This window comes from Callithrix jacchus, chromosome 22 (genome assembly GCF_049354715.1).
Source record: "Callithrix jacchus isolate 240 chromosome 22, calJac240_pri, whole genome shotgun sequence".
NCBI classification, from domain to species: Eukaryota; Metazoa; Chordata; class Mammalia; order Primates; family Cebidae; genus Callithrix; species Callithrix jacchus.
This window is the reverse complement of record NC_133523.1, coordinates 43,345,993-43,370,673: the sequence shown is the minus strand read 5'-3', so window position 1 is coordinate 43,370,673 and position 24,681 is coordinate 43,345,993. Positions and strand designations below refer to the sequence as shown.

The window sequence follows — 24,681 nt, the reverse complement described above, 5'->3', positions numbered from 1 at the left end:
CCTCATCTCTACTGAAAATAGAAAAGTAGCTGGGTGCAGTGGCTCATGCCTATAATCCCACCACTCTGGGAGGCCCAGGCGGGCAGATCACTTGAGGTCGGGAGTTTGAGACCAGCCTGACCAACATGGAGAAACCCTGTCTCTACTACAAACACAAAAAAATATTGGCCGGGTGTGGCGGCGCATGCCTGTAATCCCAGCTACTCGGGAGGCTGAGGCAGGAGAATCGCTTGAACCTGGGAGGCGGAGGTTGCAGTGAGCTGACATCTCGCCATTACACTCCAGCCTGTAGTTTTGCAGTAAAAGCAAAACTCCATCTCCAAATAAATAAATAAACACAAAAGTGGCCAGGTGTGGTGGCACATGCCTATAATGTCAGCTACTTGGGAGGCTGAGGCAGGAGAATCTCTTGAACCCCGTGAGGTGGAGGTTGCGATGAGCCAAGATCTCCCCATTGCACTCCACCCTGGGAAATAAGAGTGAAACTCTGTCTCAAAACATAAAAAAATGGTTAAAATAAACTTCATGGTACGTATGTGATCACGATTTAAAAACAACGAAAGATAAAACGAAATCCTGAGTGCGACGTGCCCAAAATCCTGTTCCTCAGGAGGTACTAGACATTTCTGTTTTTCTCTTTTTCAGAGACAGGGTCTCTCTCTGTCACCGAGCCTGTTGTGCTGTGATGCGATCACAGACAGGTCACCGGAGCCTCAAACTCCCGGGCTCAAGCGATCAAGCCACTTTAGCCTCCCAAGTAGCTGAGAGCACGCCTGGCTAATTTATTTACTGTTTTTGGTGGATGTGAGTGGTCTTGCTATTTGCACAGCTGGTCTCCAACTCCTGGCCTCAAGCGATCCTCCCACCTCAGCCTCTCCTTGATCTGGGATTACAGGGAGAGCCACCAAACCCAGCCAACGCTCCTGCCACTGTTGTTCACTCACCCCACTCCTCACCTATCCCAGGCTGACAGCTAAATTAACTTCCATGATTTAAAGAAATCACGCACATAAAGTGAAATAATATACACAGGGCACCAAGGGGACCAGGATGGCCATGGGATGCAGGTAGCATTTTCCTACATAACTTACAAATCTCTTAGGAATGTTCTTTTGGCTGGGCATGAGACCAGCCTGGCCAACATGGTGAAACCCAGGCTCTACTTAAAGACAAAAAAACTAGCTTGGCATGGTGGTGCACACCTGTAGTCCCAGCTACTTGGGAGGCTGAAGCAGGAGAATTGCTTGAACCTGGGAGGTGGAAGTCACAGCAAGCCGAGACTGCGCCACTACACTCCAGCCTGGTAACACAGTGAGACTGGGTGAAGAAAAGAAAAAGAAAAAGAAAGAAAAGAAAAGAAACCAGTTCTTTGGCCAGGTACGGTGGTGCATGCTTGTAATCCCAGCACTTTGGGAGGCCAAGGCAGAAGGATCACCTGAGCTCAGGAGTTCATGATGAACCTGGCCAAAAACAGTGAGGCCTTGTCACGAAAGAAAGAGGGAGGGAGGGAGGGAGGAAGAAAGGAAAGAAATGTTCTTTTGCAGGCATTACAAAGATAGTAAGGCACAAATGAGAAGATACGGCATCTGGGATGTGATGATGTTGGAATCTGAGTAATGGGTACACGGCTCTATTTTTTTTTTTTGAGATGAAGTCTCGTTCTGTCACCCAGGCTGGAGTACAGTGGCACAATCTCAGCTCATTGCAACCTCTGCCTCCCAGATTCAAGCAATTCTCCAGCCTCAGCCTCCCAAGTAGCTGGGACTACAGGTGCACACCACTGGACTCGGCTAAATTTTTTTTTTAATTTTTAGTAGAGACAGGGTTTCGCCACGTTGGCCAGGCTGGTCTCGAACTTCTAACCTCAGATGATCTGCCAATCCTCGGCCTACCAAAGTGCTACGATTACAGGTGTGAGCCACCACGCCTGGCCAAGATTAAAGTAAATGTCACACTGTACATGAAGGGCCAAATAATAATCTTGTCTCATCATCAGTAGAATCAATGACAGTGACTGACATGGAGAACGGCCTTGGCTTCGGTGCCACCATCAGGGTGAGAATGGGCTGACCCTCCGAGCACCTGCCCTGCCGCACGCCTGCGCAGAGTACTCCACGGGCAGCTGATAACACCTACCCCATCAAGCGCCTTGCACATTAATCCTCTGATCCAACTCTGTCAGTGACAGCAGAGACCAGTAAACCTTATTCATGATGAGCCAGAGCTATTTTTTGCCACTGAGGGCCAACTAACTACCCAGCTCTCTGCCATATGGGAAAAACAGCCATACACATGTAAATGAATGGGCATGGTTGTGTGCCAATAAAACTTTATTTGCAAAAACAAGCAGTGGGCTGGATTTGGCCTAGAGGCCACAGTTTTCCAACCCTTGCAGTAGAATAACTGGAAGCAGTAAATAGGCTGTTGGTCTGCATTTATGTATTGAACGATTTAAGATAATTATTTAAAATACAGCCATCTGGGCACAGTGGCTGACTCCTGTAATCCCTGCACTTGGGAAGGCTGAGGCGGGTAGATCACCTGAGGTCAGGAGTTTGAGACCAGCCTGGCCAACATGGTGAAAACCCGTTTCTACCAAAATACAGAAATTAGCTGGGCATGGTGGCATGCGCCTGTAATCCCAGCTACTCGGGAGGCTGAGGCAAGAGAATCGCTTGAACCCGGGAGGTGGAGTTTGTAGTGAGCCCAGGACTGAGCCACCGCACTCCAGCCTGAGTGACAAGAGCGAGACGCCATCTCAGAAAAAAAAAAAAAGATAAAGCCTGACACACAATAAGCATTCTGCAATGATTCACTTTTCTTGTTTGTTTGAGAGACGAGGTTTTGCTCTGTTGCCTAGGCTGGTCTCAAACTCCCAAAGTGCTGAGATTACAGGTATTAGCCGCGTCCGGCCCAATTCACTGTTACACTTACGGGTTACATGCGTGTGGACCTGCAGGTAGTCTAGGTCAGGACTCCCATTTCCACCTCTGTGCCGTAAATGGCAAAGCAGCCCGCCTCTCTTGGCTTGTCCATTAGACCAGAAGCTCCCTAAGGTCAGAACCTCATCTGCTTGTACATTACTGGTCTTTTATGCAAAGACCACCCCCAGCAGGGTATCTGCATAAACATTAACAATCGCTTTACCTTCTATACAGGTAACACATGTATAGACACATACGCAGACAACACCTCTGAGGCCGGCAGGTCCTCGCCATCCCTATGGCCTCGTAGCACTGTGAATTCCAGGGGCACCCAGCCATTCTGCCTCAGCCATGACTAGATCTGCAGGTCCCAACACAAGCCTGCCATTTAGCAGGCACTCAACAAACTCTCGAAAGACCCAACCCATCAGGCCGGGTTTCTGGAGAAGGCTGGGACTCACCTTGAGGGAAGGGATGTCCTCGGCGCGGATGACGAACTCGTCCCGCTCCCGGAAGATGCCCTCTCCACCACTCTCGCCGGCCTCCTCGTCGGTCTCCCCACACACTGCAGCCGTCTCCTGCTTCTTGGCCAGGTGTAAGGGCCGGGTGTCCGGCAGCTCAGGGTCTTCGGGGGATGGGGCGGCAGCTGGCTCCTCGGGAGGTGCAGCCGGTGGGGCCACGGCTGGCAGGGGTGGCGGTGGAGGCGAGGGCACGGCTGGTGGAGGTGGAGGTGGTGGTGGTGGCAGCGGCGGTGGCGAGCTGGGCGTGGGGGCCACCAGCGGGGGTGGCGACGGCAGGGCTGGCTGTGGCGGCGGAGGCGGTGGCGGAGGCTGAGGCTGAGGCTGAGGAGTTGGGGCAGGAGGCGGAGTGGGCGGGGGTTTCTCCTCCAGCAGCGGGGGCTCTGGGGGAGACAGGGGCATCAGGCCTGGACATTATTTATCATTCCTGGCACCTTTCCTCTTGTGCTTTAAACATCGCTTTCTGTACCAAGAGCCCCTCTGTTCGTATCTGCCACTGAGCTCCCAGTGGTCCTTCGACCCTATCAGAGTCTCTCCAGAGACCCACTCTGCCTCCAGTGGCTGTGAAGGAGACCTGTTTCCTATCCCTAATGCTCTTCTCAGTCTGGAAATGTCTTTGTGTTCTCAAATCCCTTTGTCTGGCTTTTTTGTTTTTCAAATGGAGTCTCACTGTTGCTCAGGCTGGAGTGCAGTGGCGCCATCTCAGCTCACTGCAACCTCCACCTCCAGGGTTCAAGCCATTTTCCTGCTTCAGCTTCCAAAGCAGCTGGGATTACAGTCACCTACCACCACACCCAGCAAATTTTTTTTTTTTTTTTTAGTAGATACTTGGTTTCACCATGCTTACCAGCCTGGTCTCGAACTCTTGACCTCAGGCGATCCACTCGTCTCAGTCTCCCAAGGTACTGGGATTATAAGAGTGAGTCACCATGCTGGGCCAACCTTGTCTGGCTCTTAACTTCTCTTCCTGAATGCCCTCCCAACTCGTAAATCATCACCTCCCTTCCTCTACTTTGTCACCTCCTCTTCCTCCAAGGCCTCGTCCCTCCAAGCCCATCTTTGCCCCTTCCCTGGTCAGCTCACCAGTGTGCAGACTACTAACCCCTTCCGTCTGTCAGCTCCCTTCTTTAGGCCTTTTAAGAACCTCACAGGGGCCAGGCACAGTGGCTCACACCTGTAATCCCAGCACTTTGGGAAGCCAAGGTGGGCAGATCACTTGAGGTCAGGAGTTTGAGACCAGCCTGGCCAACATGGTGAAACCGAGTCTCTCCCAAAAATATTTTAAAAAAACTAGCCAGGTGTTGTGGCACATGCCTGTAATCCCAGCTACTTGGGAGGCTGAGGCAGGAGAATAGTTTGAACCCAGAAGGAAGAGGTTGCAGTGAGCCAAGATTGTGCCACTGTAATCCAGCCTGGGCGACAGACTGAGACTCTGTCTTTAAAAAAAAAAAACTTCAGGCGTGGTGGCTCACACCTGTAATCCCAACACTTTGGGAGGCGGAGACAGGTGGATCACGAGATCAGGAGTTTGAGACCAGCCTGGCCAACATAGTGAAATCCCATCACTACTAAAAATATAAAAGTTAGCCAGGCATGGTGGCAACGCCTGTAGGCTGAGGCAGAAGAATTGCTTGAACCTGAGAGGCAGAGGCTGAGATGAGCCAAGACTGCACCACTGCGTTCCAGCCTGGGAAACAGAGTGAGACTCTGACTAAAAATAAAAAGAACCTCATAGGGTCTTTTTGTTTTGTGTTTTTTTGTTTGTTTGTTTGAGAAAGGATCTTGATCTGTCACCCAGGCTGGAGTACTGTGGCTTGACCATGGCTCACTGCAGCCTCAACCTCCTGGGTTCAAGTGATCCTCCTGCCTCAGCCTCCCAAAATGCTGGGATTACAGGTGTGACCCACTGTGCTCAGCTTGTCATGGATTTTTTTTGTTTTTGAACGTGCCCCTCTAACTCCCTGAAATCTCTCCTGACCCATGAAACATGCCTCTCTAGCCCTTTCCTCAGCCATGGCCCCTCCCAGCCCTTTGAAGACTCTCACAGCCTGGCTGTTCTCTCCTGCAATGACCCTGGCAGCTTCAGCCTCACCCCATCTCACCTCTCCACTCCCCATTCCCCACCTTTCTTTTCCTTTTTTTTTGTTTTTTTTTTTTTTGAGACGCAGTTTCGCTCTTGCTGCCCAGGCAGGAGTGCAGTGGCTCCCTGCAACCTCTGCCTCCCGGGTTCAAGTGATTCTCCTGCCTCAGCCTCCAAAGTAGCTGGGATTATAGGCACCTGCCACCACATCTGGCTAATTTTTATATTTTAGTGGAGAAGGGGTTTCACCATGTTGGCCAGGCTGGTCTGGAACTCCCGACCTCAGGTGACCCGCCCACCTCAGCCTCACAAAATGCTGGGATTACAGGTGTCAGCCACCATACCTGGCCCATTCCACACCATTCTATACCCCTCAAAAGCCCTCTCCATTCCCGAAGACCCCTCTCTGCCCTCCTGTAAGCCCCACCTCTCAACTCCCAATGGCTCTGTTTCCACTGTTAACACCCTTTAAACTGTGTCCAAAGCCAGAGCATAACCCAAACCCTGTGCCCCCAGCCTCCCCTTCCACCCCCACCCCCAAGACCCATCACCCTCCCCACATCTCTCTCTGTCCCCAGACACCTTTCTGCACCTTCACACACGGCTGACTCCGAGCCCTCCTCAGTCCCCACATCCCACCATTTTAGAACCTGGGTAGCCCTCTCCTTCCCTGTAATTTGTCACCTTCTCTGTCTCCCTGTACTCTCAAGGGTCTGCCTTGAGGCCCCTCGTACTCCACTTAGCACCTCTAAGTAATCAGAAAAAGATGCACCTTCCTCAAAACACTTGTGTACCCCCAATCTCCCTTCATAAACAGGCGAGCTTACTCCATCTATGTGAATGGTGTTTCTTTTTTTTTTTTTAAACGACCAAGCCTCAATTATAGATAGACCAGGAAATGGTGTCTCTTAAACACTGTGTAACCTGCAACCCTGAAGCTCCATCCCACTCCCAGACCACCGTGCCAGCACTCACCGGGAGTGCCACTGCTGTTCGCACTGGGGAGCCCCGGAAGAGGGGGCGGCGCTGGAACTGCAGCCGCAGCGGCCAAGGGCGGCCCCTCTGGAGTGGAGGTGTCCTTTGGCCCAGCAAGTGGGGGGTCATCCAGGGCAGAGATGGCCGAGGAGATGCTCTCCTGCAGGTCTCGGTTCTTGGCCACAGAGTCTTCCTCGTCCGAGGAGAAGGAAGGTAGCGTCTCAAGGTTCCGCTTCAGCTCCTCATCCAGCCGCTTGCAGGGTGAAGGGCAGCCCAGCCCAAGCCCCTCACTCTCCGCAGCCTCCAGGGCGCCCCCAAGCCCAAAGGCTCCTGAAGGTGGGGGGTGTGGCACAGCGGGGGTGGCAGGGGGCTGGGGCGGCAGGCCTCGGGCTGGCACAGAGGGTGGCACACTCTTGGGAGGGCTGAGCGGAGGCGTCAGGCCGGCCTGGTAGAGTGGTGGGTGGCGCTTGCCTGACTTGAGGAAGTCCAAGAAGGAAGCCATGAAACCCGACTTCATCTCCGGCTGCTTCTCCTCCACCTCCTTGATCTTGGCCTCGATCTTCTCGCGAGTCAGACTGGAGTCCAGGCTGTTGTGGTCCGTGCCTGATATGGCATCACCCGATGAGGCTCCCAGACCCTCGCCAGCCTTGGGCACAGACAGCTTGATCTAGACATGGGAGTGGCGGGCCGTGAGGGCCCAGGAGTCTGCGCCCCCAGTCCTATCCTCCCTCAGCCCCAAAAGTCCAAATTTACAGGTGCTCAGGCTGTGAATTTATTTATCTATTTTTTTTTCAGACAGAGTCTTGCTCTGTCACCCAGGCTGGAGTGCAATGTCACGATCCCAGCTCACTGCAACCTCCGCATCTGAGTTCAAGAGATTCTCCTGCCTCAGACTCCCAAGCAGTTGGGATTATAGGTGTGCGCCACCATGCCTGGATAATTTTTGTATTTTTAGTAGAGACAGGGTTTCACCATGTTGGCTAGGCTGGTCTTGAACTCCTGACCTCAGGTGATCCACCCGCCTCAGCCTCCCAAAGTGCTGGGATTACAGGCATGAACCACTGCGTCCGGTCCAGCCTGTAAATTTCTAGAATTCAAACCTGCAGACTCCTTCTTTTATATTCTAGAAGGACAAGACTGGAGTTCCTCCCTCAAAGGACCAGGAACTTAGACTCACTGAGCTCTTCGCTTCCAGCCCAGTTCGAGACCCAGGAATGTAGAATCCCTGGATCCCCAACCTTTGAGATATGGAAGTGAAAAGCAGGCAGCCTGGGTGAGGTAGCTTGTACCCATAATCCCAGCATTCTGGGAGGCCAAGGCGGGCGGATCACTTGAGGTCAGGAGTTTGAGACCCGCCTGATCAATGTAGTAAAACCCCATCTCTGCTAGAAATACAAAAATAAAAAAAAAAGGAGCCGAGCCTGGTGGCGGGCACCTGTAATCCCAGCTACTTAGGAGGCCAAGGCAGTAGAATCTCTTGAATCCAGGAGGCAGAGGTTGCAGAGAGCCAAGATCATGTCACTGCATTCCAGCCTGGGTGACAGAAACACTGCCTCAAAAAAAAAAAAAAAAAAAAAAGCAGGTAAAAGTCTAAGTCCCAACCTTCTACCTCATTCTAAACCCAGAATTTCCTTTGTTTCTTTTGTTTTTGGGAAGGAGTTTCGCTCTTGTCGCCCAGGCTGAAGTGTGGTGGTGTGATCTCAGCTCACTGCAACCTCCACCTTCTGGGTTCAAGTGATTCTCCTGCCTCAGCCTCCCAAAGGCTGAGATTACAGGCATGAACCACAGTGGCCAGCTCGGACCCAGAATTGCAATTCTTAGATCTGTCAGAGGGACCCAGAAATTCCTCAAACTCACTTCCTCACAGATTACAGCAATATAAACCTTATCCCCCGCCCCCAAAAGGCCAAGGTGCCCCTAACCCCTTTAAGACTCAAACACCCTGCCCAGCCCCTCCTCCCTTATCCCCTACAAGACGCCATCCCCCTCACCTTAAGCGGCTTCAGGGGCTCCAACCGGGTGCCCCCCGCCTCCTCAGCCTTCCTACCCCGGCCTCGGCCCCGTCCGCGGGGTTTCTTGGCGCCATCGGCAGGTGTGGAGGCCGAGGCGGGCCCCGCAGTGGTGGGGACCTCCAGCGGGCGGATCCGGGGCCTCCCACGGGGCCGGGGCGGCCCATCGCGCTTTGCCTTGGTGGGCTTGCGGCCACGGCGCCGGGGGCCATCGGGCCCCGGGTTGGGTGGACAGAAGTCGATGTCCCCCAGCGGGGAGAGGGCCGGGCGGGAACGGCAGCTGGAGACCAGGTCGGGCAGGCGCCGGGGGTTGAGGCGGATGTCGGCGGGCACGTCGGCCTTGTCCTCATCGGCCTCGAACTCGTACTCCTGGGCGTACAGCTTCTTGGGGGTCTGGAAGGGCGGGTCGCGGCGCCGCAGCAGGTGGAAGGAGGACGTCTTGAGCAGCTTCTTTGGCTTGGTAGAGCAGAAGATGGGCGAGGTGAGGCCGCCCTTGGGCTCGGAGGCTGGCGGCGGAGGCGGTGGCGGTGGAGGCGGGGGTGGCGGCGCCGCCTGGTGGGGGCCGCTCTGGATCAGGCCCAGCGGCTCAGCGTTGACTGTGGAGGGCAGCTCAGGGGGCTTGTTGGGGTCCAGGCCCAGGCCCGGCGTCTCGGGCCCAGCTCCGGACGCCCGGCCAGGACAGTAGGACCCATAGGGATCATAGGCAGGGGGACCCGTGGGGGGACCAGCGCCCGCCTTGGGGTCTCCTTCGTCCTCCGGCGGCCCGGCCTTGCCGTAGTCATCCGCAGCCCCTCCACCGAACATCTCCTCCATGGTAGGGAAGAAGCTGCGCTCCTCGTCTTGGAGCAAAGAGTCAGGGAAGCAGATGGAGGTGAGCGGCACGAAGCGGGGCGCCTTGGTGCCTTGCGGGCTGGGGCTGCGGTAGGCGCCTGCGGGATCCTTGCCCTCCGAGTTAGGCGGGCCCACGCCGGTGTCACCAGGCGCCGGGGGCAGCGGCTCCAAAGCCCCGAGCAATTCCTGCATGGCGCCTGGCGGTTCCAGGCTCTCGTCGGGTCGCAGGCGGGGGCTGGGGGCCGCGGGCTCCAGGCCGTGGCTCCGGAGGTGGGCCTCAAGCTGCAGGGGCATAGGTGGCGGAGGCGGGGGTGGTGGTGGAGGCGGCTGGGGTGCCCCATCGCGGGTGGCTGGCTCAAGGAGGTGGACGCCGACTTTGGAGGCGCTGGGAGAGGGGCTGGGGGCGTGGCTGAGAACCGAAGGGAGCAGCTGGGGGGGAGGCGGAGGCAGCACCAGTGGGAGGTCAGGGCCTCCGGCCTCCAGGAGGAGGCCATGGGGAGTGGCCTGGGTGGACTGGGCCGTGGGAGGTGGGGGAGGAGGGCTCTTCTGCAAGAAGGCGCCCAGCTCCTTGGCCCCTGCCCCGTAGTGGACAACAGAAGTGGCCAGGCCCTCGGGGGTCTCGCCGCCCCGCTCTGGCCCTTTTTTCTTCTCCTTCAGCCTCCCCAGGCCCAGCTCCAGTGCCGCAGTGGCACCCTCATCCAGGCTGGCACTGGTGCGAATGACGCTCTGCAGGTGGTACCTCTGGGGGTCTTCCTTGGCCAACTCGTAGGGTGTACCCGGCGGTCCCCCAGCCCCACCACTCCCCCCAAGTCCCTTAGAGGCATCTGCTGCCCCGTTCTCGCCCACCAAGCCGTCCGCCCCTGAGGTCCGAGGAGGGCTGGGCGCCTGCAAGAGGTGCTGGATGAGGAACTCCTCATCCTCTGTGCGCTCTGCGGGAGGCCCACCTGGGCCCGCCAGCAGCTCTGTGCCATCTCCCTTGCCCTTGTAGCCACCTGCTCCAGCTGCATAGCTGCCAGCTCCTGGAGGTGCCAGGAAAGGGGCTGAAGCCAAGACTGAGCTCAGGTATTTGCCAGGGGCCCCTGGAGAGCCAACGCCAGGTGGGCGACCGGTGGCAGGCGGTGACTGGAGTGGACGAATGATGTGAGATGGGCTGGCCTCGCCGCCGCCTCCCAGGGAACTGGGTCCCCAGCCACCTCCATGGCCCGAGAGTGCGGGGGAATGGCCGGTACTATAGCTGAGTGAGGGGCTGGCTGTGGGCAGCCCCTGGGAGTGGGCAGCTGGCCCTGGGTATGGCTCACCCTGTACCCCATACAGTTGCCCCTGCAGCTGGTCCGGGGAGTAGCTCTGACATGTGGCCAGGCCAGGAGGGGGGCCACTGGGGGGCTGTGGAGGGCCCCCTGAGTAGCTGGGGCCTTTGCTCAAGTCCTGTGCCTGCCCCCCTCCAAACCCTTGACCATAGGCCTGGGGTCCCAGAAGCCCTTGGGGCTGACCAGGGGAATAAGCCTGGCCCCCTGCCCCTCCAGCCCCAGAGGCCTTCCCAGTGGCATAGGCGGCTGCCGGCCCACCCAGGCTCTGGCATTTGGGGGTGGCGGTCGAACGGGGTGGTGGGGGCCTGGTGGCACCCCCGGCAGCTGCTCCATAACCACCTTTGCCCGTCTTGTACCCAGGCGACTGAATGATGGGGCGGTAACCTCCGCCACCACCCCCGGCCCCACCACCCCCTGCCGCCTCAGGGCCCGTAGCCCGGCCTGATGCCCCTGCCGTGGCTCCACTGGGACCAGCCTTACTAGGCTCCCCAGCACCCGGAGAGGGCTCCCCACCACCCAGGGGGCTGCAGGCCAGGTTGGCCCGGTGGCCCATGGAGGGGTAGCTGCCTCCACAGCTCAGGTAGTGCTGGAGGGCATGGGCTGGTGGCGGGGGCGGTGGGGGCTGGGCACTGGCCGGCCGCTGGTAGTGCTTGATGACCGTGTCCTGGCGGGGCAGGGCCCGCTCAGGCGGCGGGGGGCCTGGGGCAGCACCGGAGAAGCTGTAGAGCTGTGGGGAGGACTGCTCAGCGGCGGCGGCGGCAGAAGAGGAAGCCAGCAGGTTGAACTGAGTTGGGAGGTGGCGAGGAGGTGGTGGGTCTGGGGGACCAGGGCGGTAAGGGGGGGTCTGGGCTGGACCGAGACCAGCTGGCCCCAAGACACCGCCCCCTGCCAGGCGCTCAAAGCCCAACGAAGAGGGCACCGTGGGTGCCTGCGAGGGCTTCAGGTGCAGCACGTCATGGGGGGACAGGAGCCCGTTAGCTGGAGGGCTGAATGGGGGGTCCTGGAGGCTGAGGGATGAGGGCACTGGGAAGGGGCGGCTGCCGAAGGAAGCCGGGTGCTGGTAAGCCGACAGGGCGGAGGAGGATGGAAAGGTGCTGGAACCCGGCAGGGCGCCCGAGATGAAGAGCTCCGTGGGGCCTGGCGTGTGCATCGCTGGAGATGAGGAAGACGGAGGGTGAGAGAGGACAGCAAGCCAGCCCCACCCTGGCCCTGCAGGGACGGCGCTGGGCTTACCTGTTTGCCAGGAAGGACTGCGGAACTGGGAGAGGAGAGAGGAGGCGGAGGGGCCAGGCTGGGGGCCCCGGGATTCCAGGGCCGAGATGAGGTTCATGACGGAGGCGTCGGGCCCTGCTGAGCCCGCGTGGTGGAGGCCAGTGTCGAAGAGTCCAGAGAGGCCTGGCCGGGGACAGGGGGTAGAGTCAGCCAGGTTGGGATGCGTAGGGCAAGGTCAAGAGAGAAAGGGAAGAGGCCAAAGGCAAGGTGGATCAGGAAAAGGAGGGGAGGAAAGAGAAAAAGGACAAATTCAAAGAAGAGAAAATGGACAGAACCAAGCTAATGAGACAGGAATGAGGGGAGGGAAGGGGGAAAGGTGAGACAGCAAAGCAGGACAGCAGACAATCTAGTCAAAAGGGCAGGGGGCCCAGGTAGGAAATGGTAGACAAAAGCGTAGAAAAATCTAGAAGTGAAAGAGCCAGGGGCAAAAGAGCAGAGTCCTCAGTAAGGACAGGAGGGAAACCAAATTTGTGTATTTCCAGCAAGTTAAGAGCAAAGGACGGTACGACTGGAGTCTCAGAAAGACCAGAGGACGAATCAAAAGGGATTGCACCCCGTGGGACGATTCAGAGAAAAAGATGGGAAGACAAAAAGTGAAGGAGCCAATCAGGAGGGTCGAGGGTCAAACTGGACAGCATCACGTCATTGCCGGTACCCCGAGGAAGCGGGAACCAATCAGAAACCTTGGAGGCAAAGACAAGAGGGTAAAATAAGGCAAAGGGGCAAAATTTAAGAAAAAGAGGGCGGGCCAGATCATTGGAGCCAATCAGGAAGAAAGGGAATCAGGAAGAAAGAATTCAGAGTTGCAAGGAGCCAAAATAATAGGGCAAACCCAGAGGGAAAGAATTGGGGTGGGCTGGAGAGAGGCGGAAAAGCCTGGAAGAGAAGGTGGGATTTGGGGGCTGATGGGACGGGGCCAATTGGAGCGAAAGGGGCGGGACGAGGCAGGGGCGGACGAATCCGGCGAGAAATGAAGCAGGGACCAGCAGTCTCAAAGGCAACCAATCAGAGGAGACCCAGCAAGGGGCGGGCCACGGCAAGGGCCACGTCCAATTAGGAGGGGTGGAACTTTCAAGAGCCAATCAACTGCTTCGGGAGGAGGGCTAGCCCAAAAGGGGCGGGACGGGGGCCGTACCTGCCGGGTGGTGGTTGGTGGCATAGCTTTGCAGTGGGTGGGGGGCCGCGTAGGCCTGGCGGTGTAAGATGTCCGTCTCGGGGTGCGAGGTCCTGGAGCTGCCATAGACTAAGCTGGGGGGAAAGGGTAGACGTCAGGGGGTTCTCCTAAGCTGCCTTCTCAGAAGGGAGCTCAGGAAAACCCCCAGGAAGTTGGGGGGACACTTCCAGCTGACCGGGGTGGGGGGTGTTAAGCTTAGACCTTAAAGGGGAGAATCGGGGTGCCCAACTCAAAAGCCATAGAAATGGTCCACACTCCAGACCCCGGATAGTCGCGTTTACAAACAGGCATGCTCAGAGACGACACTGACACACAGAAGAGGGTCCAAGGCAGAGGAAGTGTCTTGAGGTGCAAATGTGAGCCCTCCCCCATCGACCCCACCGACCACCCACCCCAGCCCTCGTGCCGGCGACACAGGCCGTAGGGCCAACCCCAGAGGTGTGTACATGGGTGCCCCCTGTTCCGTAGACACATGGGAACACAGGCCTTGAACTTCGTGGGGTGGTGCAAAACAAGTTGTGAGCAGAAGGCAGATCGGTCCCCAAGCAGCAGCGGTGGCGGGGTGGAGAGAAGAGGGAATAAGACCCGGGGAAAGTACCAGGTACAAGTGTGAACAAGAACATCGTCCATCCCCGGGGGTTGAGGTTCAAATGCCTGGGCCCGTGCAATGCCAGGTATGTGTGCAAACGGGTATCCAACTCACCCGTGGGGAAGAAAAGATATAGACGGAGGAGTCCCACACGGAAAATCCTAACACACTTGGGGTTATGCCCTGGAGGGAAACCCAGGTGTGTCGGGGGGAGGTGCTTAGGGTCAGGTGAAGTGTGAAGTGTGAGGGCGCCACACCAAGAAGCAGCAGGAAAGGGGCAGATTCACAGGTGAACACGCTGCCAGCCCCGCACGCACAGGGCCCACGCTCATACACACAAACACCCGGGAAACATGAGACTCTTCTCATGCCCCAATCCGTGGCCGGACTCAAGAGGGCAAACCCTCCACTCCTTGCCATCAACTAGGATTCTCTGCCTTTGCGGGTGGGGGCATTAAAGGGGGCGTGTCCCAGATGTAAAGGGGGGGCGGACCCCCCCTTACACACAACCCCAGCTTAGGAAGGGGGCGGGGCTCCGTGCCCACTCTGCGCGCGGAATTTCTTGGGGGGCGCCTATCGGCGCGGCCTCGCACAATCCCGGAACAATAGGACCTGAGAGGGGGTTCGCGACCCCCAGATCTGCGTTCTAATTCTTCTCTTCTTCCCACCTTTGCAAGAGCAGTGCCTGGGGCGCGGGGGGGAGGGGTCACCAAGCCGGGAATCCAAGGATGGGGGGAAGTCCAGGCCTTGCTTCGCCAGTCCCTCCCACCTTCCCAAGGCCTTCCCGTCCGAAATTGTTTTGCACCCCCATTTTCCCGCTGCAATTCTCCCTTTGCATGCCGGAGCTGGCTTTGGCGGAGTTTGCAATTTGCAAACTGGGGCGGCGGCGTTGTTACAAACCAAGGAAGGCCGCTCCCTTGCAAGCCGGAGGGGAGTTTGCGATGCACGCGTCGCCGGGCGGGCCCGGCCCGGCCCGGCTGGGCTCCCACCCCTTGGCCCCTTTCTCCAGGCCACCCTCAGCTCCTTACCTAGCTTTCGCTGACCTCTCGTAACTCCATCCCGCCCCGGCGCCGAGCGGGTCCCCGAAGCCGGCGCTGGGGTAGTTCCTGTCCATGAATTGGCCGCGGTGGAAATTGGGGGGAGGGGGAGGGAGGGAGGGAGGGAGGGAGGGGGCGCGCGCGCGCTCTCCTCCGCCGCCGCTCCCTCCGCTGCTGCTTTTTTTTCCCCCCTTTTCTCTCTCTCTTTTTTTCTTTGCAGCCGCGGAAGGCCCGGGAAGGCCCCGGGCGGGGGAGGGAGGGGGCAGGGGCGGAGGGGCGGGCAAAGGAGGGGGTGCAGTCGCTGAGCCAAGGAAGGGGGAAGGGGGGGTTCCCCCTAGAGGAGGGAAGGGGGGAGGAGGGACCCCGCTGTCTCCGCCTTTGCCCCGGCGCTTGCGAGAGAAAAGGGGGGGCGCGCGCTTGGGAGGGGGCGTCCCGGGCGGCCCCGGGGTGGGTGCAGGCGATGGGTGCTCGCTCTCTCGCCGCCGCCGCCGCCGCCTCCTCCTCCTCTGCGCTCACGGTGCAGCCATCTTTGCACAAGGCGGCTGGGGGAGGGGGGAGGGGAAGGGGGGGCGGGCGGCGGGGTGTCTGGCTGCGCTCCGCTTCCTCCCACAATCCCGTGCAAATGCAAAAAAAAAAAAAAAAAAAAAGAGAGAGTGAGAGAGACTGAGCGGGGCCTGCGGGTGTAGCGCGCGTTTGCACAGAAAACCAGTTCTAATGCGCCCGAGATCGCGATTCATGTCATTAGATTTTTTTTTTTCATTGTTTCTGCTTTATTTGGTCTCCTTTCCGAAGGGTTTTTATTTAGGGGAACACCTCAACTCCAGCTCCTTGGGTGTAGTGCGAGCCTGCCCGCACCGAGCACACTTGCGAATGCGCCCCCACTCTTTCCCTGGATTATGAAGCGCCCCTGTACCACAAGGGGAGTGCACAAAGACACTCGTGTGCACAGGCAGGGCTCTGCGTGTGCGTACCCTGTGGCACTGGAGGGCATGGTCAGGTCATTTGCTCACACATAAGACGGCACAGCCGGGACTTCGCTCCTGGGTACGAGTTTCCCCGTGCGTCTGTCTACCACCGGGGCGGGATTTGATTGGTGCCCTCACGGTCAGGAGAGTGTGGGGGCCCGTGAGGGACCAGGACACAGGAACATATTGCTGAGAACATATGTATATCCATACGCGGCGGAAATGCGTGTGCCAGGGCAGGCCTCGGGCCGGACGACCCCTATTCCCACTATCCCCCCTTCCAAGTCCAGCTTCGGAGTCTACGAGGCGTAGGGGCTTCCGGAATCCGGTGTGAATCAGGGTCGCGGTTCGGAGAGCCGGGTCTGAAAGCAGCTCTTCAGTGAGGCCTCCTGAGGCTGCAAGAGGAGAGACACACTAGGGAGTCAAAGATCCGGCTGGTTTTTTCCCCCCTCAATCAGGACCACTCCGACCGCCCTTGGCGTTTCAGCCAATCCCGGACCCTCTGGGCACAGGCCCCACCCTCCTATACTGCTCCGCACACACAACGCTGGGCCACGCCCCTAGACAATTGCATGGGGCTCCGCCCCAAGCCCCGCCCTAGATAATAAGGCCCAAATTTCAAGTCCCGCCCCTGAGCCCAGGTTCCACCTCCAACAGTGCCTAACCCTCTGCGCCCCGCCCCCGGGCAGAAGCCACGCCCCATACCTGCTGTAGGGGGGTGGAGGTGCGTCGTGTACCCCAGAGGCTGCCAGCGCCTGCTCATAGGTGGGGAGGCCTGGGGGTGGGGGTGGAGGCAGGGGCGTCGGTGGGCCCAGAGGGCTCAAAGGACTCAGAGGGCTGCTGAGCCCGGCCCTGGGGACAGCAAAAGTGCCGTTAGCAGAGGCAACTTACAAAATACCTACACGGGAGAAAAAGAGGGGATCTAGAAGACAGAGACTTTGAGGCTGACGCTGGGACAGAGCTGGAAGGGAAGTGGACCTGAGAAAAGGAGGGTCACCTTTAGCCTAGCCCTACACACAGAAAAGCGCCTCAAATGACAGGCAGCTGAGCACAGGCAGGCGCAGAAATCATCAACCAAAGAGACACTGTTATTCAGACACACTCACGTGCACCAGATACAGGCAGAGCAATGGAGAAAAAGACAGCCCTGCCGAGTGCATGGCGCACACCTGTAGCTCTAGGTCCTCAGGAGGCTGAGGTGGGAGGATTTATTGAACCCAGGAAATTGAGGTTTCAGTGAGCTGTGAACGGCCACTGCACTCCAGCCTGGGCAACAGAGTGAGACCTTGTCTCTTAAAAACAACAACAACAACAACAAAACACGTGTGATGTCTCACACCAGTAATCCCAGCACTTTGGGAGGCCGAGATTACCTGAGGTCAGGAGTTCAAGACCAGCCTGACCAACATGGAGAAACCCCATCTCTACTAAAAATATAAAATTAGCTGGGTGTGTGGCACATGCCTGTAATCCCAGGTACTCGGGAGGCTGAGGCAGGAGAATCACTTGAATCCGGGAGGCAAAGTTTGCAGCGAGCAGAGAGCATGCCATTATATTCCAGCCAGGGCCACAAGAATCAAACTCCATCTCAAAAAGAAAAGCCCTTCAGAGAGGCAGGCCAACACACACAGTAACAGACAGAACTCAGCCCATCCATAGAGACAGGAACACAACACAGATGTACTCCTCATCAATTTCCCACCCCCACTCAGGTGCTGCACTTGTCACCACTGAAGCTGACATTCCACAGACGCCCAGAGACCACAGGCTGCACAGTCACAGCCCACCAGGTACAGCATCCAGAGATACTGGTAATCCCAGTACCATAAAGACAGGCCGGCAGCAAAAGCGGAGAGAGATCCTACTGCAGTCTAGACAGACAGAGCAACAGACAGATGCCAAAACCAGACAGAAGCCAGCTCACAGACTCACTCTCCAAATGACTGTGTCCTCATTCTTCAGTGCCCACCTGACCCCAATCCTTAGCACATCTCTATAGGTCGACCCTTCCTCCCTCCCCTACTCTCCACCACCACCCCCTCCTCACTGAAGCCCCCTTACTCTTGGGGACAAGGCTGGTGGCCTCGGCGCCGTCGCCAATGCAGATACCAAAAGGCTCCCAGGCCGGCAAGAACAATGACCAGGATGCTACATGTCAGCCCCACAGCCAGGCCTGCCACATCCACTCCTCCACGCCCTGCAGGGAAGCAGGGAAGGGGAGCCACTGTCTCAGGAACTGTCACCCACCCCAATATCAAAATTCCTTCCCACTGAGGGAATAGAATGGACTGTGAAGCAGGCAGAGCTGGGGTCCCTTCCTAGCCCTGTGACTTCAGGCAATTCACCTCATTCCTTTCTCTGAGCCTCCACTGCCGGTTCTGTAAAATGGGAACCATAAAACCGGGCGCGGTGGCTCACGCCTGTAATCCCAGCTCTTTGAGGGGCTGAGGTGGGCAGATCACAAGGTCAAGAGTTCAAGATCAGCCTGACCAATATAGTGAAACCCTGTCTCTAAAAAAAAAAGAAAAAAAAGGGAACCATAACTTCTACCCTACTGTGAAAACTTAATGAGATCAGGCCGGATGCAGTGGCTCATGCTTGTAATCCCAGCACTTGGGAGGCCAAGGCAGGTGGATCTCTTGAGGTCAGGAGCTCAAGACCAGCCTGGACAACATGGTGAAACCCTGTCTCTACTAAAAATACAAAAAATTAGCTGGGTGTGTGGGTGAGTGTTTGTGTGCCTGTAATCCCAACTACTCAGGAAGCTGAAGCAGGAGAATTACTTGAACCTGGAAGGTGGAGGTTTCATTGAGCTGAGACCTTGACACTGCCCTCTAGCCTGTGAAACAGAGAAAGACTCTGTCTCAAAAAAAAAAAAAAAAAAAAAAAAAGGTCAGGAGCAGTTGGTCATGCCTGCAATCCCAGCACTTTGGGAGGCCGATGCAGGTGGATCACGAGGTCAAGAGTTCAAGACCAGCCTGGCCGAGATGGTGAAACCCCATCTCTACTAAAAATACAAAAAAATTAGCTGGACATGGTGGCGGGTGCCTTGGGAGGCTAAGGCAGAAAATCGCTTGAACCAGGAAGTAGAGGTTGTGGTGAGCCGAGATCGCGCCACCGCACTCCAGCCTGGGTGACAGGGCAAAACTCCATTTCAGAAAAGAAAAAGGAAAATAAAAAACAAACACAAAAAATAAAATGCAAAAAACATTGCAAATTTAACTGGTAGCGGGGCTAGAAGGGGGAGGTTCCAGTGTTTTCTCTGGTAATTGTCTGCTCTGGAACGCAGTTCCTTTTTTTTGAGACTGAGTTTCGCTCGTTACCCAGGCTGGAGTGCAATGGCGCGATCTCGGCTCACCACAACCTCCGCCTCCTGGGTTCAGGCAATTCTCCTGCCTCAGCCTCCTGAGTAGCTGGGATTACAGGCACGCGCCACCATGCCCAGCTAATTTTTTGTATTTTTAGTAGATACAGGGTTTCACCATGTTGACCAGGATGGTCTCGATCTCTTGACCTCGTGATCCACCCGCCTCGGCCTCCCAAAGTGCTGGGATTACAGGATGCAGTTCCTTTTTACCAACCAGGCCATGGATCGGCAAGGCCTGAACTCTGAAGCAAGAACAGAATTGACAGGAACATTTCTGAGTTTACCAAAAAGCTGGAAAAAATTCACTTAACAATGGAAGAATCGGCAAGGCATAGGCCAGGCGCGGTGGCTCAAGCCTGTAATCCCAGCACTTTGGAAGGCTGAGGCAGGTGGATCACGAGGTCAAGAGATCGAGACCATCCTGGTCAACATGGTGAAACCCCATTTCTACTAAAAATACAAAAATTAGCTGGGCACAGTGGCGCATGCCTGTAGTCCCAGCTACTCAGGAGGCTGAGGCAGGAGAATTGCCTGAACCCAGGAGGCGGAGGTTGCGGTGAGCCGAGATCGCGCCATTGCACTCCAGCCTGGGTAACAAGAGCGAAACTCCATCTCAAAAAAAAAAAAAAAAAGATTGGCAAGGCATAGTGGCTCATGCCTGTAATCCAGCACTTTGGAGGCCAAGGCAGGAGGATCACTTGAGCTCAGGAGTTCGAGAGCAGCCTGGACAACACAGTGAGACCCCATCTTTACAAAAAAAATTTGTTTTAATTATCTGGGCATGGTGGTGCGTTCCTGTAATCCCAGCTATTCAGGAGGCTTAGGTGGAAGGATCACTTGAGCTGCAGTGAGCCGTCATTGTGCCACTGCACTCCAGCCTGGGCAATAGAGCAAGACCTCATTTCAAAAACAACAAAAAACAAATGAGGAATTTAGGGACCCCCCAAAAAAAACATAACTAAGAATCTAGAACTCCTGCTTGACCTGTTACTAAGGTGCAGCCCTGTTTGTAATCCCAGGCCTCCAGTCTAAGGGCAAGGGGGTACAGGGAGCCGCTGGGCTTGAGGAGGCCTTGCCACTGCTTGCTCCTGGGGAAATTTCAATGGGCACTAGGTAGGCGGGCTTTCCTCCAAAAGTAAACCCCAGTCTTTTTTTTTTTTTTTTGAGATTGAGTCTCGCTCTTTCCCCCAGGCTGGAGTGCAGTGATGCAATCTCAGCTCACTGCAAGCTCCACCTCCAGGGTTCAAGCAATTTTCCTGCCTCAGCCTCTCGAGTAGCTGAAATCACAGCACACATCACCAGGCCTGGCTAATTTTTGTATTTTGAGTAGAGATGGGGTTTCACTACGTTGGCCAGGCTGATCTCGAACTCCTGATCTCAGGTGATCCACTTGCCTCGGCCCCCCAAAGTGCTGGGATTACAGGCATGAACCACTGCATGCAGCCTCAGTAAACCCCTTTAGAAAAAAGCACAAGTGCGGCTTCAGAAGGCAGGTTCTCCTGATTTGGGTACCTTCAGGTGGATTCAAGGAGCCACCAGGCCTCGCGAGGCTTGTTGGGAAGGAGTTACCTCCCCTAGCAACCAGGCTCCAATGTGAGGCGCCAGTCCAGACCTAGGGCCTGTTGCTAAGGTGCATCTACCCCTAGCAACTGGGCCACAAGGGGGTGGGGCTTTGGGGGCCCACAGGGTGGTCCTCCAGTGGGCAGAAGGCCTTGGGTCCTGAAGCCTGGCTAGGTGTGGTTGCTAGGGAGAAGGCCTCCTTAGCAACCAGGCAGCTGCTGGGATGGGGCTGTGGGGGAGGGGAAACCAGTCAGGTACTGCTTCAGGCTTCTTCATCTGGTCTGGCCTGGCCAGGCCCCGTTGCTAAGGAGCAGCCCCCCTTAGCAACAAGGCTGCCAACAAGATAGGGCTTCAGAACGCAGAGGAGGGGTTGTGGGGGGCAAAATGGGCAGGTGAGGACGGGCAGGCTTCCTCCCTTGGTCCTGTTGCTAGAGGGCAGTGTCCCCAGCAAGCAAGCTGCGGAGGGGCTGGTCTTTCCACTTACTCTGGACTCAGGTGGGGCTGCCCACTCTGAGCCGAAGGCCTGACAGACCACACAGCTCTATCCTTTCCTTCCACTGACACTTTTCCCTTCCTAGGGACACGGGACCTGCATCCAGTAAGATGTGGTGGGGCCTGGCACCTGTCATCCCAGCACTTTGGGAGGCTGAAGCAGGAGGACTGCTTGAGACCAAGCATTCAAGACCAGCCTGGGCAACACAGACCCCGTCTCTACAAAAACTACAAAAATTGTCATTGTGGTGTGTGCCTGGAATCCCAGTTTTATTTATTTATTTATTTTTATTTTTTAAAGACGGGGTTTCACCATGTTGGTCAGGCTGGTCTTGAACTCCCAACCTCAGGTGATCCGCCCCCCTTGGCCTCCAAAGTGCTTGGATTACAGGCATGAGCCACCACACCCGGCCTCTGGAATCCCGGTTAATCAGGAGACTGAGGTGGGAGGATCGCTTGGGCCTGGGAGGTTAAGGTTGCTGTGAGCCAAGATTGTACCACAGCACCCAGCCTGGGTGACAGAGCGAGACCCTATCTCAAAAATAATTAAAAATAAAATAATAAGACGTGGGGGGCTCCTCAGACAAACTGGGATTTTTTTTTTTTTTTTGAGACGAAGTCTTGTACCATCACCTAGGCTGGAGTGCAATGGCATGATCTCAGCTCACTGCAACCTCTGGCTCCCGGATTCACACAATTCTCTTGCCTCAGCCTCCCGAGTAGCTGGGATTACAGGCGTGTACCATTACACCCGGCTAATTGTTTTGTATTTTTAGTCACTATGTTGGCCAGACTGGTCTTGAACTCCTGATTTTGTGATCCACCTGCCTCGGCCTCCCAAAGCGCTGGGATTACAGGTGTGAGCCGCCGTGCCCGGCGTCAAGCTGGGGTCTTAAGGGAGGGGACTCCTTTAGTAAGCAGCTTCAGGGAGCACAGAATTGGGGGGCAGACAATTCTTGTCCCTAATTTGGTGTGGGGGACATTGGTTTGTCCTCCCTGGGAAGGGGCTGCCTTAGCTGCACAGAACAAGATGGCTTCAGTCCCCGACTCACCTCCTTTCCCATTGTAGATGTAGCTCTCCCAAAAGTGCTCCTTGAGGGGAGACGAGTGGAAAAAAGAGGAAAGCGGCAATTCAGCTGGAATGTTCACCACCCAAATGAGCCCACCCTGATTTCTGAGATGGGGCGGAGGGAGTTGAGGGCCAGAACATCCCCGCGACCTCCCCGCAGGTATAGAGAAGACAGGGGGCCCTAACCTCCAGGGTCTCGAGGCCCTCACCGTGAGAGTGTCGTCTTCAAAATACTCCCTGGCCTCTTCCCAGGAACACTTCTCTTCCAGACACTCCCGTTCCAGGTTCCCCGGTGTGAACAGCTCCAGGTCCCAGTGATTGGCTCTTCGAATCCGGGTACGGCGACTCAGGAAGCTCTGGGCCTCTGGGGGACCCAGGAAGACTTCTGGGCCCAAAGACATGAGAGAGAGAAAAACGGAGGGTCCCTAGGGCCGGAGTCATAGGGGGATGGGGAGCAGTGGGGTCCTGGAGGAAGGAGGAGGGGCTGGGAATCCAGACTCCTGGGTCTGATGGAGGAAAGGGCCAGGCCGTGGATTCCTGGAAGAGGAGGGGACTAGAGGCAGGCCCTCCTGAGTCGGGGGAGGCCAAGGTCAAGTGCCTGGACACTACTTCCCCCAAACACTCACCTTGGTCTTTCTCCCCACTGGGTGAAGTATTGAGGCAGGTGGTAAATCCCATGTAGAGCAGCAGCAGAGAGGGGCGGCCCCTCATATTTTGTGGACACCTAGAAGCAGGTGTGTTACAGCTGACAAGGGCCTTAGTCCCTGGGTAATGAGGCAGTGTCTCTCTGACTGGCCTCTGTGGTCCATAATGATAATATAACAGTGGACAGCTACCCAACCAGACACTGTTTACCTATATACACTCATTTTACTTTTCTTTTCTTTTGAGACACAGTCTCCCTCTGCCATTCAGGCTGAAGTGCAGTGACGCTATCTCAGCTCACTGTGACCTCCGCCTCCTGGGTTCAAGCGATTCTCCTGCCTCAGCCTCCCGGGTAGCTGGGATTACAGGCGCGCAACACCACACCCAGCTAATTTGTGTAGTTTTAGTAGAGATGAGGTCTCACCATGTTGGCCAAGCTGGTCTCAAACTACTGACCTCAAGTGATCGGCCCGTCTCGACCTCCCAAAGTGTAGGGATTACAGGCATGAGCCACCACACATAGCCAGGAATCCTATTATCCTCAATTTTAGAGGAGAGAAAACTGAGGTGCAGAGAGGTAAATTAACTTGCCCAAGGTCACACAGTGTGCAAGTGTGAGGGCCAGGATTTCAGTGAAGGCAGTGTCCACCAGAGAATAGAGCAGGGAGCTTATCTTTTTCTCCACTGTGTCTACAGCACCCGACCCAGGTGCTCATAAACATGTCCACTGGTGATCTGGACTCTTCCCTTCCTGGTAATTTCCACTTGTGCTTCTGTGTTCATTGTCACATCCATGCACAGACAACAAAGATTATGACAGAGGCAGAGGCCAGGGATTAAATATATTCTTGGGGGACCTAAGGGGGCAGGGGCCCTGGACTCCTAAGCCTAGGAGCCCCAGACTTCTGGGTCTCAGAGGGGCGGGGAACCAGGATGCCTGGGTCCCCAAGCCAAGCTCTTCCTCTGGGAACATTCACTTACCTGCCCAGACCTGTGAGCACTGCCCCTTCCACTTCAATCCGGACCTCCTTGGCTAGCTACAGCCACCTGTGAAGGGGGACAGGGAAGAGGGGAGGGTGGAGGAGGGGCGCCCCACTCCCGGTAACCAGGCCCGATCCCGGTTTCTGGCAGAGGGGCGGAGCTTGTTATTACCTGTCCTGGGCGGGACTCAGGTAAGGGACAAAGTATTTAAAGGGACCTTGGGATAAAGGACTTAAAGGCCGGAGCTCCCTGGGGGAGCCAAGGTGTCTAATACCTTGGGGCACTTGGGAGATGGGATTCGACCCTCCTCCTTTTTCCTCCCGACCCCTAACCGCTCCGCCTCTCCCCTGGGTGTTCGCCTGGCCAAGCTAGAAAAATCAATGTCTCCAGATATCAAGGTCTCTAGATATGCAGAAACTGGCGGGAACGATGTGCCGTAGTTCCTGGGACAGCTGACCAGTGCTGCAGTAAATCCCTGTTTCCTGAGGGCGACTGAAACGGCTTTCCCTTTCCATTTCCAATGGTTCTGTCCATAAAATGGGAGTGCAGTTGTCCCTTCTCCATTGTGTTTTAAGATGCAGCAAGAAAAGTGGATGATATATTTGGGAAAGAGGGCTTCCTAATCTCTAGGGGAAGTGGTTAGTCCTCAAATTTGGGCTTGGAGAAACTCAAAGCCTGGGCATCAAACAAGAAAAAACTAGCTCCCTGGGAAATGCCTAGTACATACTAAGCGTTCCCCATAGTCCCACCAGTTTCAATAACCGGAACCTTCGATTTGCCACTCACGTTTCCGGAGGGAGAAAGAGGAGACGAGAGGACTTGAAGAAGCCGGGCGAGGCACTTCCGCAACTAGGGGCACCTCTGCTTCCTGTGCCTTCGGCAGGGC

At 56.3% G+C, this 24,681-nt stretch overlaps 2 protein-coding genes across 6 annotated transcripts in view; both read right to left on the bottom strand.

Moving 5' to 3' along the window:
• Window positions 1-15,270, bottom strand: part of PRR12 (proline rich 12) — a 36,507-nt gene extending 21,237 nt beyond the window's left edge. The window contains exons 1-6 of the mRNA XM_035284003.3: window positions 14,708-15,270; window positions 13,052-13,164; window positions 11,878-12,039; window positions 8,489-11,796; window positions 6,498-7,164; window positions 3,386-3,825 (exon numbers count right to left, since the gene is read on the bottom strand). Of these exons, the coding sequence (XP_035139894.1) occupies window positions 3,386-3,825; window positions 6,498-7,164; window positions 8,489-11,796; window positions 11,878-12,039; window positions 13,052-13,164; window positions 14,708-14,793 (4,776 nt within the window). The 5' untranslated portion in view covers window positions 14,794-15,270. The remainder of the gene's footprint in view (window positions 1-3,385; window positions 3,826-6,497; window positions 7,165-8,488; window positions 11,797-11,877; window positions 12,040-13,051; window positions 13,165-14,707) is intronic.
• Window positions 15,271-15,462: 192 nt separating this feature from the next.
• Window positions 15,463-24,667, bottom strand: PRRG2 (proline rich and Gla domain 2). 5 transcript variants are annotated; one of them, XM_035284277.3, is made up of 8 exons: window positions 24,523-24,667; window positions 23,796-23,861; window positions 22,796-22,893; window positions 22,379-22,554; window positions 22,153-22,192; window positions 17,743-17,878; window positions 16,387-16,533; window positions 15,463-16,076 (listed from the first exon to the last, which is right to left on the bottom strand). In XM_035284277.3, the coding sequence occupies exons 3-8, from the start codon at window positions 22,878-22,880 to the stop codon at window positions 16,058-16,060; spliced, it is 603 nt and encodes a 200-aa protein (XP_035140168.1). In that variant the 5' UTR covers window positions 22,881-22,893; window positions 23,796-23,861; window positions 24,523-24,667; the 3' UTR covers window positions 15,463-16,057. The 5 variants fall into 5 exon arrangements, with proteins under 5 accessions (XP_035140168.1, XP_008986661.1, XP_008986663.1 ...); XM_008988413.6 differs by having other exon boundaries at window positions 24,582-24,667; XM_008988415.6 differs by having other exon boundaries at window positions 22,379-22,551; window positions 24,582-24,667.
• Between the last annotated feature and the right edge of the window lie 14 nt (window positions 24,668-24,681).

Excerpts from the sequence above, each read along its gene's own strand:
- PRRG2 (XM_035284277.3), bottom strand. The coding sequence starts at position 22,880 with ATGAGGGGCCGCCCCTCTCTGCTGCTGCTCTACATGGGATTTACCACC. Across the intron at positions 22,193-22,378 it reads TTGAAGACGACACTCTCACG|GAGCACTTTTGGGAGAGCTA; the intron begins GTGAGGGCCTCG and ends TCTCCCCTCAAG. Across the intron at positions 16,534-17,742 it reads CACCAGCCTTGTCCCCAAGA|GGCCGGGCTCAGCAGCCCTC; the intron begins GTAAGGGGGCTT and ends TGCTGTCCCCAG.